Genomic DNA, 13,481 nt, shown 5'->3' with positions numbered 1-13,481 from the left:
CGAGAGCACCAGAATCTGTTGAATTTTGATTTAAAGGATTTAAAGGATACCCACTGGACACAGCTTTCTCCTGTAGCTCGTGGAGAGAGACAGAAAACTCTGGTGGGCTATTCTTTATTAGATCCTCTTGAGGGCCGTCCCCTCTTTAATAAGAACTCCCTGTCCTATTCCATGCAGGACTTTCAGGTCATCATGCCATTCAAACTGAAGTGAAGACAGGTGCAAGAGAGATTTTTTATTTTTTTATTGTTATCCTGTTTCTTTATTCCACTATTTCTTCCGTCCCCCGTTTCGTCGCAACGCTTCGTCTTCTTCATTTTTGAAGCTACAGAAACTGTTCAACTATCAAAATGTTCAGCTCCTTCAGCGCATCTCTGCTATGACTTTTTCTATTTCTAACCTTTAAACTTTTTGAATTATTAAGCTTTTAGCAACTTTTTTTTGAATGGGTTTCTATGGAGAATATTTACAAATCCTCTTAAACTTCTTCAACTTTCAAATCCTTCAACTTCCTCATACTTTCAGCTACAGACACCATTTCAACTTTCAAATGTTGAGAAAACCCTCAACTATTGCCAACATGATTCAGCTTTTTGATATCTGTTAAACATTTTGAACTGCAGCAATTTAACTTTTATGATTTTTCAGCCCTTTTCTGACTTTATAATGGGTGTGTATTGCGCAGCTTAGAGTGCGTGATGTCACCGCTATCCGCGGTGATGTCCACAATCTTCACTCTTCATGCATAATTTCTGGATGTAGAAGTAGCTAATATTGTCCTTGTTGTAGAAAAATTACTGTGGAATCCCACAGATTTCCACATTTGACACAGACGCCGTTAATTGAGAGGAAAACCAACTTTCTGCTCCATAGAGACCAATGTTAAATTTTGCTTCAAAAACATCTTCCACAGAACACGGTACCCCATTTCTAGATCGCCAGTTAAGCCACATTTTTTACACTACAGACACAATTTTTACAGGATCTGTTCTTCAACTCATTCTTCCCCTCAATTATTAATATCGGAGCAATAGGAGTGTGTTGATAAACACACAGACTCACAGACACACTCGCACATACACTCCTATCTCTCTCCCTCTCTGTGTCTCTCATACAGTCATTCAGGTCTTAGGGATCTTTAGAGGTCTTTCCCCCCTCCTCCACCCCCCCCCCCCCCCCTCCACACACACACACACACACACCCCATTTTAAAATAAAAGCCGCACACACATGATTTGTTGCAGCTGTTACGTGTTGCATCTCGGCCAATCAGACATGAGTATTCTGATAAGTTTCCTGATTGGAGTGACATTTACACACACAAGAGGGAGAGACGAGGAAAGACATGGCAGAGCAGGACAACAGTCATGTAAGCTGTAAAAGATAAAACATCGGACAATCTCCAAATGAGAAAGTTTGCCAGAGATATCAGAGCCTCTCTCTGCCTCTCTCTCTCTCTCACTAATTCTTTCTTCTCTCTCTCTCTCTCTCTCTCCCTGTCTATGTCTCTCTCTCTCATACAGTCATTCAGGTCTTAGAGACTTTTAGAGGACCCCCCCCCCCCCCACACACACACACACCATTTCAAAATAAAAGCCCCAAAGAGTGAATTCTAACTGAACTGCTTGTGATGAAGCCTGTCATTTAATAACCTCTGTTTGTGTGTCAAACATGATGATTATGTCTCCTCTCCCCCTCACCCAGCACCACCCTTTCAAAATAAAAGCCTCATGGATTAACTGTATTTAAACGTTTCACTCAAAATTAGGCTTTTTTGTTGAAATAATGAATGCTCTTACTAATACTGCGACAACTACTACTACTGCTAATATTTCTAGTATTACCACTACTACTACAACTTTTGCTGTTGCTACTATTACTACTACTGCTACTGCTATTACTGCTACCATAAATATTATTACTACCACTACTGCTATTACTACCACTACCACTACTATTATTACTGATACCACAACTGCTAATACTGCTATTCCTGCTACTACCAGTACTAATAACCAGTACTAATACGACTACAGCTATCAGTACGACTGCTGATACTACTACTTCTACTACTTCTTCTAATTACAAATACTTCGACGACAACTTCTACTACTACTGCTACTACAAATATCACTACTGCTACAACTAGTACTTATTCAAATGCTACTCATACTTATACTGCGAATAATACTTCTACTACTACTACAACAAATATCACTACTGCTGGAATTCTTTTAAGCTACAGAAACCGTTCGAATATCAAAATGTTCAGCTCTTTCAGGAGAGGGGTGATATAACTTCATATTTGTAATCTTTCAACTTTTTAAATTATTCCGCTTTTTGCAATTTTTTTTAAATTGGATATCTATTTTCAGCAATGTTTTTGAGATTCATTTCAGCTTTCAGCATTCCAATGCATTTTCAGCAGTAAATGCATTTTATAGTTTATATTGTTTCTCATATTTCTACAAGAGCAACTCCAACGTACAAATTTGGGATCAATAAAGTATTCTGACTGATTCTGAAGATAAATCCAGAATATCTGAATATGTAAACGTTTGTTCAGTTCAAAAGGTTTACTGATGGACCAGGCAGCGACCCATATCGTCGGTAATGCTAATACATGTTGTGCTCCTCTCCGTTAACTGCTACGCCCTTTATTATATCTTCCCTGGTGAGCTGAGCCAATGGAGGGGAGATAATGCACATAGTAAGATTTTTGCTTTGCAAATCGGAGACCTCCTTCAATTGAGTCAGAAATCAAGCTGTTGTGTTGGTCTGTGTCCCAGGTCCCAGGACATCAAGCAGGGGAGCGTGATCTGAAAGTGTAACTGGAAGTATTTTCATATCAACTACTCTGTGAATTACATCTCTATTCTATTCTGCCTCAGAGGCCAGCCAGCTCTCCTATTCTGGAATGCTGCCTGGCTTCGGGTTGGCTGTTGTGTCAATTAGCTTGTGACAATTTAATTAAATGTTATGTGAATTTAATTAGAAGAAGACCTGGGGCTTCTGTATGTCGACTGAAACCCTTGCGGTGTTCATGACTTTGTAAATCTTCCCTGTGACGCTACCACGGGGAGCCCGTTAGCTGTTCAGTCAGACAGCTGATGTCGCCAACAAAAAAATAGCGGTGACTCAGAGCTGCCATTTATCTGCCGCGGGAAGATGTTACCAGTAAATGTGTCACGTTGACTGTTATCTCAGTGGAATCCAAACACTTCCAGAATGAAGATAAGTAGTCAGTGGGCGGACTGAAGGGAAATGCCCGCATGGAAGCCTCTCTCTGTTTACCCAGTCGCTAAAATGCAAGGTTGTCTTCCTCTAACTGTCCTCAGACCAGATTGTATGTGTTACGCCTCATCTTTTGTGTCATCTCTCCTCTTTGTGATTTGTGAGTTAAGTCACACGATGACCTGTCAGAAATTCAGTTACTGAACCTGACATCTTAAATGCTGCTTCTGATTTGTTTTCTCAGCAGATGGTGCGTTTGTGTCTGGCATGCAGAAAAGAGCGCAAACTTCACACAGAGTTTTACCTTTCACCAAAAGTACAACCACATATTGTCTGCTGGCGAGGAGTTCCTCTTTTAGTTTATGTATTCATCGGTAATGCACTCTGAATATATCTGTATTGCTTGTGCATATTTCACAGCAATGTGTTATATCTCCTTTCATTTTTGACACAATTTGCGACAAACATCACTTCTTCTCTGAGTCTTAACTCAAATCAAAAGGCACAGACACACTGTGATCTGATACAATCAACTGAACTCTGTTCAGAAATGATTGGAAAAAAAGGCCTCAGTAACATTTCTTCCATTTTTTCCCCAGAGTAGTTCTGCAGAATAAAGCATTGAAGATGTTATTCCCACCTCATGATTAGATATTGAAGGATGGCACCGTGTGTGGTTTGATGGTAGATGGGAACCGACCAGCAGGAGTCAGGGTCATAGAAAGTACACGCAAAATGACCCAGAGAACTTTCAGATTTTTGTGAATAGATTTTTTCCCTTCAACAAAATACATCAAAGACACTTTAACGCATTTTTAATTGGTATGTTTTCCCTCTAAACGAGTCTCGGAACAAATCTACATGTACAAGTGTGTGTGTGTGTGGTAACACACATTCTTATTTTAACCAAAACCACAATCCTTTCCTCAAAGGAACCAAGTGGTTTCCTGTGAAACTTTATTTTGAAAAGAGTGTACATGTTGCATATAACGTCCTGTTACAGAGTGTTGTGACTTCACTTATGCCGCGAAGAATATTATGAATATTCTGAATATTCCGAAGAATATTCTGCTTCCATTCGATCCTTCCACATGGAGGTCACATCATCTTGGTCGACATATTTGAGTCTTAAGATCGAAGTACACCAGAAAGTGCTGCTTTGTCATTTGCATTGAATTGTTTTCGACTCAATCCTCTTGCGACGTTACAGTACAAAACACACTTACCATGTGGTAGTCTGCAGGTAAAACCTGCAGCAAAACAGCCACGGAAACAGAGTAGAATAGAAAACATTTTCATTTGATTTGCCTTAAATCAATAGAACATCTGCTCTGGATGGAGACTGCGTGTAGGTATATGTGCGTTTCCCATTTTCGCTGATTCTTCAGTTATTGAAGGGTGCATTGGTTTGTGTGCATTCTGTTGTCCGGTGTCGTAATATTCAAACGTGCGTACGTTTCCTTTTCTTCTATCTGTGTTCACCTGTGGTTTCTTCACTCATCAGCTACACCCACGCACTGTCCGCAACCCGTTCAAATAACACATCTACTCCCAATACACAAGCGCGCGCACACACACACACACACACACACACACTGCCCCGGCGAGGGGAGAATGCCTCAATAACGTCGAGTCTCAGGACAATGCCGAGAAGCGTAGGTCGAGGGCAGAAAGTGATGGAAACAGAGAGAGACGGACAGAGGGAGGGAAATGAGAACATCGGGGAAAGGAGGATGATATGTGAGAGAATGTGTGGGTGAGTATGAAATATAACAGAGGGAGAGAGCAGAAAGGAAAGGGGAAATGTGAGAGAAAAATTTAAAAAAAGGCAATGATAGGAAGAAGTTTCTCAGAAGATTGATAACTGAACTCCCTCATTACAGGGAAGTGATTTTCCCTTTTCTTTCTATTGTGTTTATTTTGCCTTCCCACAGTTCTGGGTCATTTCTACGACTACCTTTTCTCTCTCTGTCTCACTGCCGCTGCTAATGCATTTTAGATGCAGGAGTGGGGACTCCTGCATGGCAGCCGTCGTTGTAATAATGCGTGATCGATGCGGGGAAGGAGATCTCTGCCTCAGGAACCGGGCCGGTAATAATGCAGGGAAGATTCATGATGTTATCGCTTCATGCTGCCAAAACGTGCAGAAGTAAAGCTTGACTTTGCTTCCTTGTCGTCTATACGTCCTCCTTGCCTCTTTTGCTGTCCTCACCAATTCCTCCCGCACTTTCTCATAGTTACTTACTTCAGTGGGCTTTTGCTCGATTTCCAAATTATTTGATCGTGCCGCTCGCCGTGCTAAATCAAGTGTTGCCGGAAAAATTTGTCCGGATTAGCCGATCTCAAATCTGTTATGACACCCCTAATAAACCGTGTGCATGCGAAGGTCATTCGCAATACCCGCGTTCCATTGAGCTAATTGATCAGCCACAAGTTAGGCGCTGTAGTCCAGTGGAGACTGCTGAGGCAAAAAATGTGTATGAGAAAAATGAGTGATGTTTAATCCAGTTATTGTTTTAGAGTGGTCTGATATATTATAATTCTGTGTTTTAGACAGGGAAACCACCCGTGGAGGATCTGTTCTCAGATCTGTGTGATGGAAGACGCCTGCTGGAGCTGTTGGAGAGGCTGCCAGGACGTGAGCTGGTATGAATACACACACACACACACACACAGTCTGTGGCAGACTTGTGTCTCTTGAAATAGCACATATTAATGAAGGAAAGAAGAAAAGTAATATAACAGGGGGATTCCAATCTTTTGAACACTTATGAATGTTGGAAAATGATTGTTGGTGAGAAAATGACCCCATAGCATGATCCGATTTTTGCTCGTACCACGCCACTAACCCTACTTAGCACAACGTGGTAACTGGCAGATGACGTTTGCTCCTGCAAAGGCTCGTGAGGGATTAGGGCTGTCCCACTGCCAGATCGTCTGTTTGAGGTCTCGCTCTCTCGCACACAATTTGAGCCCTTTTATGAATGTTTGCATTTCTGCAGCCTTTGCCCAAGGGAATTACCCACAATTCATTATAAAGCAGCCACAGAAACGGCCGCCCCAAGTAACACAAGCGGTCGCCGTTCGGAGTTCGTCCACTTGACTGACTCTGGTCACCACGCACTGCTTTTCCCGTCACTGCTTTGCCGGCTGAAACGCAGCATTAACCTCAGCTTGACCCAATCATGTTCCGAACCGTCGTGCTCAAATCGGCACTCGAAGAAGCGAAAAAACTGCAACAATAAATGCCAAGTGCCAAGATTAGAATCCTAATCTGGCTCTCAGAGGGAAACACACACACACACACACATCAGTCTTAATCAAACTTCTACTCCCACCTTGTTTTTCCTTCCCTCTCCCACTCTCTTCTCCTCCTCCACCAGCTCGTCTTTTTCTCATTCTCTTTATCTGTAGTCGCTCTCTCTCTCTCTCTCTCACTTCACCACCGTTCCTCCCTCCCCTCTCTCCCCTACTTATCTGAGGGAGAGACATTATCACTCGTGTCCTTTGTTTGATACTATCTCCTTATTGTAATGGCACACACACACACACACACGCATAAACACACTCTTTTTATTGTTATGTGGCTGTTCGCGACGCTCAGAGGTGCCCCTGAGCAAGGTCTGTTTATGCCTCAATGATCTCCTCTGTCTGGTGTGTGTGTGTGTGTGTGTGTGTGTGTGTGTGTGTGTGTGTGTGTGTGTGTGTGTGTGTGTAGGTGAGGTTGGAGAGGGGATTCACCCGTGTTCACTCGCTCAACAATGTCAACCGCGCTCTGCAGATCCTGCAGAAGAACAATGTGAGTATAAGTGCAGTGGCACGTACATATTTCCCCATATGGTTGAATGAAAACGAAATGTAAAGTTTTTTCTCCTGTAAACTGTGTAAAATGGTGTAGTGAGCTAATGACGTGCTCCCTGGCTTCGGAAGTAACGCTAGGTTACTACTGTTGGTAGTAAGCTCGTGAGCCGGATGTACTGATGTTTGTAGTTCAGACCGCTTCAACACACAATTTGTTTCTTACACTTTTGATCTTGTGTTTTTTGCTCCTCCCACCATCCTCCAGAGTCTTTGTATAGGCCTAGCAAGTGCTGCTTTTACCACAGCCCCATACACACCCCCCTTCAACATGTGGAGATAAATTGTGAGCAGTTATGGTTGCCAAGCTATGATTAGACAATCGCTCCTTGGGGGAAGGCTTTAGCGAACGATAAAATTGCTCACAACTCATGTTTGAAATACAATTATAACCTGCGATGAGTTGTCACAAGGGGTCACCAGCCAAAGCTGATGGGAACCGCTGAGTAACAGGAAGTGATGGGACTGCGAGTTGTGAAATAAACCCACCCGTTCGTCCCTCTCTTCTAGGTTGAATTGGTGAACATCGGAGCGGCGGACATTGTTGATGGGAATCACAAACTGATTCTCGGGCTCATCTGGAGCATCATTGTGCACTGGCAGGTGTGTGTGTGTGTGTGTGTATATAAATGCATTTCAGAACGCTGTTTGTGTCGTTTTATTTACCGTAACCTTGATGAGTATTTACTCTTCCAATTGCACTGAGACAAACAGAAAGCTGTGCAATGTCCCTGAACTCTAAATTGTATGTAAATCCATTTCACTTTATGATTGCATCATATTCAATGGAGCCCATTCAGAGGGCCACACAAAGTTTTATAGTGATGATAAAAATGCTACAACAAGTAGAATGACTGCTCTCGTGCCGGGGAGGTGATCGGAACACACAGCTTTTACCAGGAAGCATCACTTCTGTTCATGACGTTTTGCATTCCTAGAACAAAAACTCATTATCCTTCTGTGTCCATCTGAATTATTCTGTCGGTGATATTCGGAAGGGAAACTGTTTCCAGTACAGGAGTTAGCATTTACATATATCTGCCGACTAGTGATGCCCAGGACAGGTTTTTTAAATACCCGCACCCGAGGTGGAAAGTGGAATATTGCACTCAGTGTATCTGTATGTCATTAATAAGTCATTACTTTTTAGGAAGGGGGCAGTTTGGCCGATCTGTTCACAATCTGTCCTCAATGCATTCACACCTGTAAAAATGTGATTTTCACCGAAAACCCATTCCAATGCAGTGTGTGAACTTTGTGGATCTTGAGGCGATGACACAGTTGCCCCGAGTTGAGGTCATTCTACTGTTGTTCTCAGAGCACTTTGAAGCACTTTTAAGGAGGAAGGGCCAAGCTGTGCGTGATTTTACAAACGATAGGTTTCAGGTCATTATACACAAATCAAAACATAGTTATGAATATTATATTCCATTTCTGCCAATAAGGCCCACACACTGTTCCTTTAAGCTGTATTTAAAGCTCGTAATTATTTTACGATGGACTGAGTGTTTAAAACCAACTCCATGTAAAGTCAGCTTTAATAGCTTACATCACAATACATTCTAATTGTATTTCATTCCTCATTAAGTTGAATAGTGTCTAATGTCTCAATCGTGCTACTTTTGGCATTGACTTAATGACGCGATTAATAGCAAAACACAATTCTGTAATGAGGTGTGTGTGTGTGTGTGTGTGTGTGTGCATGCCCGTCAAAGGCTGCTACGCCCTGGAGGTTATCGATTTACTTGTGTGGGCACTTCTGTGTGTGTGTGTGTGTGTGTGTGTGTGTGTGTGTGTGTGTGTATCTCTGTAGGTGTGTGTCATTGTGAGTTTGTGTACACAGCAGTCTTTGTCAAAGCGCCCCTCCAATTAAAGTGGAAATGCATGCAGTGACCTACTCCCAAATGACTCCCTCTTTCACCCAGCAGACCACATTCTATAAGGAATCGCTAACAAACCTGTGTGTGTGTGTGTGTAGGTGTGTGTGTGTGAGAGAGAGAGAGAGTGAGTCCCCTTGCTGGGAGTTCACCTCGACTCTAAATGACACCAAACTCTATTATTAGGTTTCCTGGTGTGTGTGTGTGTATCAGTAAATGTGTAATAGACTCTTTCCTCCTCTTTCTGACTCTATTACTTTACATGTATCTGTGCAACTGTGTGTGTGTGTGTGTGTGTGTGTGTGTGTGTCGGAGTGTAGAAAGCAGGGAGACTGAGGCAGAGGAGGAGGGTTGAGTTATTTGCTGAGGGGTAGAAGGAAGAAGAGAGGTGTGTGTGTGTGAGTGCATGTGGCCGATAGAAAGGTGAGGGTAAGATATGCATAAGCAATGTTCAACCGGGCAGTGAAAAGTATAATCTCTCTCTCTCTCTCTCTCTCTTCCCCCCCCCCCTGAGCCCTGAACAAGTGCTCCAAAACTGTCACTCACAACTGCCAAAACAATCCAGCCTGTGAGGATGCAACCATATCCGTGTACACGAGTGTCTTGGTGCTGCCGTGTGTGTGTGTGTGTGTGTGAATATGCAAAGTATCCTCTGACAGGCCACGTCAAAACTTTGCTCGAAAGCAGTGTGTTGGGAACTAAAGGAGCGTGTTTGGGTTATTAGCATTTAAGAAACTGAATTCTTGACATTAATAGAATTATTAATGTATGTAACAATTATTAATGATTATTAATAACAACGGGGCACCACCCTGCGAACAGGGACCAATAACCAAACGATAAAACTAAGTCTCATAATTAGTAGTCACTCATAATGTCAATAGTCTGCGTATGACTACACAGTCAGTGACAGTGAAGGTTTTTAAGTTTGAGCACAGGCTACTACATACAGTCTTATCAAATACATATGCACAAGTAATCACAGACGACTGCTCCTTAAAGTATAACAGAGTTTATTAAATCAAAATAATAAATGATCAAATCAATTAATACTGCAACCAACAAACGCTATCATACAATTTTATATGCCTAAACTAAAGAATGAATAAAATGGATGAGGGTGTGTGTGTGTGTGTGTGTGTGTGTGTGTGTGTGTGTGTGTGTGTGTGTGTGTGTGTGTGTGTGTGTGTGTGTGTGTGTGTGTGTGTGTGTGTGTGTGTGTGTGGGTGAAAAGGAAGGCGAGTCTTACAGCTACCGCTAAAGACTACAAAGATGGCGGCGAGTGACGCGGCCAAAAGGGGAGGGGCCTTAAGATACTACAGCTAAACTACCACCAGATGGCGGAGTCGAGTGACTCGGACAAAATGGCGGTGAGACTGCGGTATGTAATCACGTGTGCCGATGCACACATGTGTTGTGAGGCGATCGTTTGAACAGGGTTTCCCCAAATGCAGAGATAGGAGCTGTGTGTGCGTGTTACGTGAGAGGAGGAAGAAAGGGAAAAAGGAGCGAGAACTCGACGTGCATCACACTTCGGCGTGCGATGTTGTAGGGAGCCTGAGTTTGCTGGTTCTATCACGCATAAGTATACCGCTGTCGTCTTTGAACTGCCGGTAACATATGCCGTGATAAGCCAAGCACCTCAGCTCACTCACAGAGTCGAGTTACTGAAGAGAGAACTCCCACACGGAGTGGAATACAATGAATGAAAATAATCCCAAATAAACAGTCATAGCAGTTAATACACAAATACAGCGGAGCTTCTCTGCTCCGTAATGATTGCGCAATATCTCAATATCACGCGACAGTAACTTAAACACACAAAAACACGGGAATATCAACATATAAATGAAGGACCTGAATTAAACTTAAATTAATTTAAGCTAAGCTATGCCCAGATACCATGAACCTTACTTGTCGATGCGTCGTTGCAACGTTGAAGTGTGTTCGTGGCAAAGTGGTCCGTTTTCCTCGTCAGGAAGGGGGACAGGGGGAGCTTGCGGGTCGGCGCGGCTTTGCAGCGGGCGCTGTGCGTCGCACGGTGTTTGCTGGTGCGGCTTCGGTCCGTTGGCGTGAGCTCGCTCTGGAGCGAAACGCAGACGTGATCAATCCTCGCTGCAGGGAGGATGATCTAACTTCGGCTGACGGCGTGGTCCGTGCGTCTTACCGGTAATCATCGGTCAGGAGAGGATTAGACGTCTTCCTGCCGGAGTGTGCACCAAAAAGAAAAAGAAGCAAAAAGCGGAGAACGGATTGCGGATGCGGATTCGTCTCGGCTGGGTAAAGGAGCCTTACTCAAAGTGGAACACTGTCGTTTCGTCCAGCGAAATGGCTCGTGACCTGTCAGGGTTTGATGAGGGTTTGAGGGTTTGAGGGCCGCGGCTCCCTCGTGGCCAGCGTCGCGCTGGCGGGGAAAGCTGGATTCTCTGTGGCCTGGACGGGGGTCCGAGGGCAAAGAGAGCGTTGTGTGCTCCCTGTCTCAACCGAGGTCGAAGGGAAAAAGCGTGGAGTATCCCTCCTGTTACCCCGGAGGGATAGTTGGAAAAGCATTGAGGTGTGATCTGCAGGCAGTTTTGTAGAACAGTGGTTGAACCACAGGGGTCCTGGGTTCTCTTGGCCTTCGGCCAATGAGATTGCAGCGGTGCATTCAGGTGACCATGGTTTTTTGGGGGGGGGAAATTTACACCCTAGTGTGACATTCCTTTGCTCTCATCAAACTACAAATCAGGATGAAACCTTTGCTTGACAAAGTGAAGGCCTGATTCTCTTTGTTCACAGCACATGTTGAAGCCATATGGTCAGACCCCAACAAGTGGATGCCGCTTTGTGTGACATAGCTGGGCGTCACATTAGCATGAGTTTTGATCTGTTGTTCTGTCTATCAGGAGAGTTCTTTGTAAGTGTGTGTGTGTGTGTGTGTGTGTATGTATGCAAGCATATGAGCAAGAGTGTTTGATGGTATCAGCTAACAGTAGCCAACTGTGCATGTCTGTTCTCTCCAGGTGGATTTCAACAGGAATATTTGGGTGCATTTTGCCCCCTTCCAATTAACAATAAAAACGACTCTCTGTGTGTTCTATATGAACCATCTTCACCTCAAATTTGAGCACACACTGTGTACATACCGGACAGACCAATTGCTCTACTAATTACTAACGTCACTACCCCTTATTAGTGTATAGATGTCAAGGTATTCCCCTGAACAAATGGAAACGTTAAAGAATCACCGTAGTCACTGTGATTTATCCACTAGGGACCATGAATATCTCGACTAAATGTGCCTCTTAGGACAATGCTTGTCTTCAAAATATACCATGGCAGTCCATCAGACAGCGACTGAGATATTTCAGTCTCAACCAAAGAAGTGGTGGTTGGTGACCAACCAACTGACATTGCCGCCGTATATAGAGCCACAGAGGATGAACCCTTTCCATTTTGGACACTGAATGAGTTTTCCTATTATGGCTCTCTCAAGTCATATAGAGTATGATAATCGCTTCGACTGGTGCGTATGTATGGACAGTGTGTGTGTAATTGTTTACACTAGCTATACTTTGTATATGTGTGCAGGTAAAGGATGTGATGAAGGATGTGATGGCGGGCCTACAGCAGACCAACACGGAGAAGATTCTGCTGAGTTGGGTTCGTGAGAACACGCGCCAGTATCCTCAGGTCTGTTTCCTTACTTTTCACTCGATCTTATCCTCAAATCTCTTCTACCGCAGTCCCTCCTGGGTTCTCAAGAAACTGTAGTCCTGTGACGCCATAAAAAAAGAGTTTTCTGATTAACTGACCATGTAAATGTCGAGCAAATGTCTTTCTTCATTTAAAAGCAATGGCTTCAAGTCTAATGAGTCTTCTTTAGTGGTAGAAAGGGGTTTCACCGGAGCCAAAGACCTCATGTTTTTTTCTAGTCTGTCATCTGTGTGGATATCTAAAACCCCTCATGAACATATTTCCCACGAAAATTGGCGGATCGGCTCTGGGCCAAGGAATAATGGATTGGTTTTTGGTGTTGATCCAGATCTGGGACTACTGCCATGAGATGATTGCCATTTTATAGCCCTATGTATGAGGCTCGGGTGAAAAAGGAATCCAATTCACTTAATATTTCAGTGGTTGGCATTATGTCTTTGGAGTATTCAGTATTTGTATAGGTTTCTACAGTGCCATCTAGTTGTTTTATTTTCTCCATTTAATCTGTTTCCTTTGGCTTAAGTTGTTCTCGTATGTATTGAAGCCTCAAAGCTAAACTGCTAAGAGGACTCACAACAAATCATATGCCACTGTTTGGATAGCATATGGCATTTCATCGTTGTGTCACCCCAAATTGTACCAGGCGCACAACTTGTAAATGTGGTCTAGTTCCGGAATAATTGACCCTTCGCTAAGCCCTGCCCCCCATGTCTACTCCGTCAAGCTGTCAGAGCCACCATGGAGCCCACACTGCATGAGATTAAGATAATGAATAAGAAGACTAAGAGTGGTAATTGGTATCAAAACAGTTTGGAG

At 43.4% G+C, this 13,481-nt stretch overlaps 1 protein-coding gene across 1 annotated transcript in view; it reads left to right on the top strand.

Annotated features, from left to right (window-relative positions):
* The window catches only part of LOC306797451 (dystrophin-like), a 218,733-nt gene that overhangs the window by 72,829 nt on the left and 132,423 nt on the right, over positions 1 to 13,481 (top strand). Inside the window, 4 exon segments of the mRNA XM_079296817.1 lie at positions 5,788 to 5,880; positions 6,953 to 7,033; positions 7,603 to 7,695; positions 12,540 to 12,641. Of these exon segments, the coding sequence (XP_079152943.1) occupies positions 5,788 to 5,880; positions 6,953 to 7,033; positions 7,603 to 7,695; positions 12,540 to 12,641 (369 nt within the window).

Source organism: Melanostigma gelatinosum, assembly GCF_949748355.1.
Source record: "Melanostigma gelatinosum genome assembly, chromosome: 24".
Taxonomy (NCBI): domain Eukaryota; kingdom Metazoa; phylum Chordata; class Actinopteri; order Perciformes; family Zoarcidae; genus Melanostigma; species Melanostigma gelatinosum.
The sequence above is the reverse complement of the archived record's forward strand: the minus strand, read 5'-3'. Positions and strand labels throughout refer to the sequence as shown.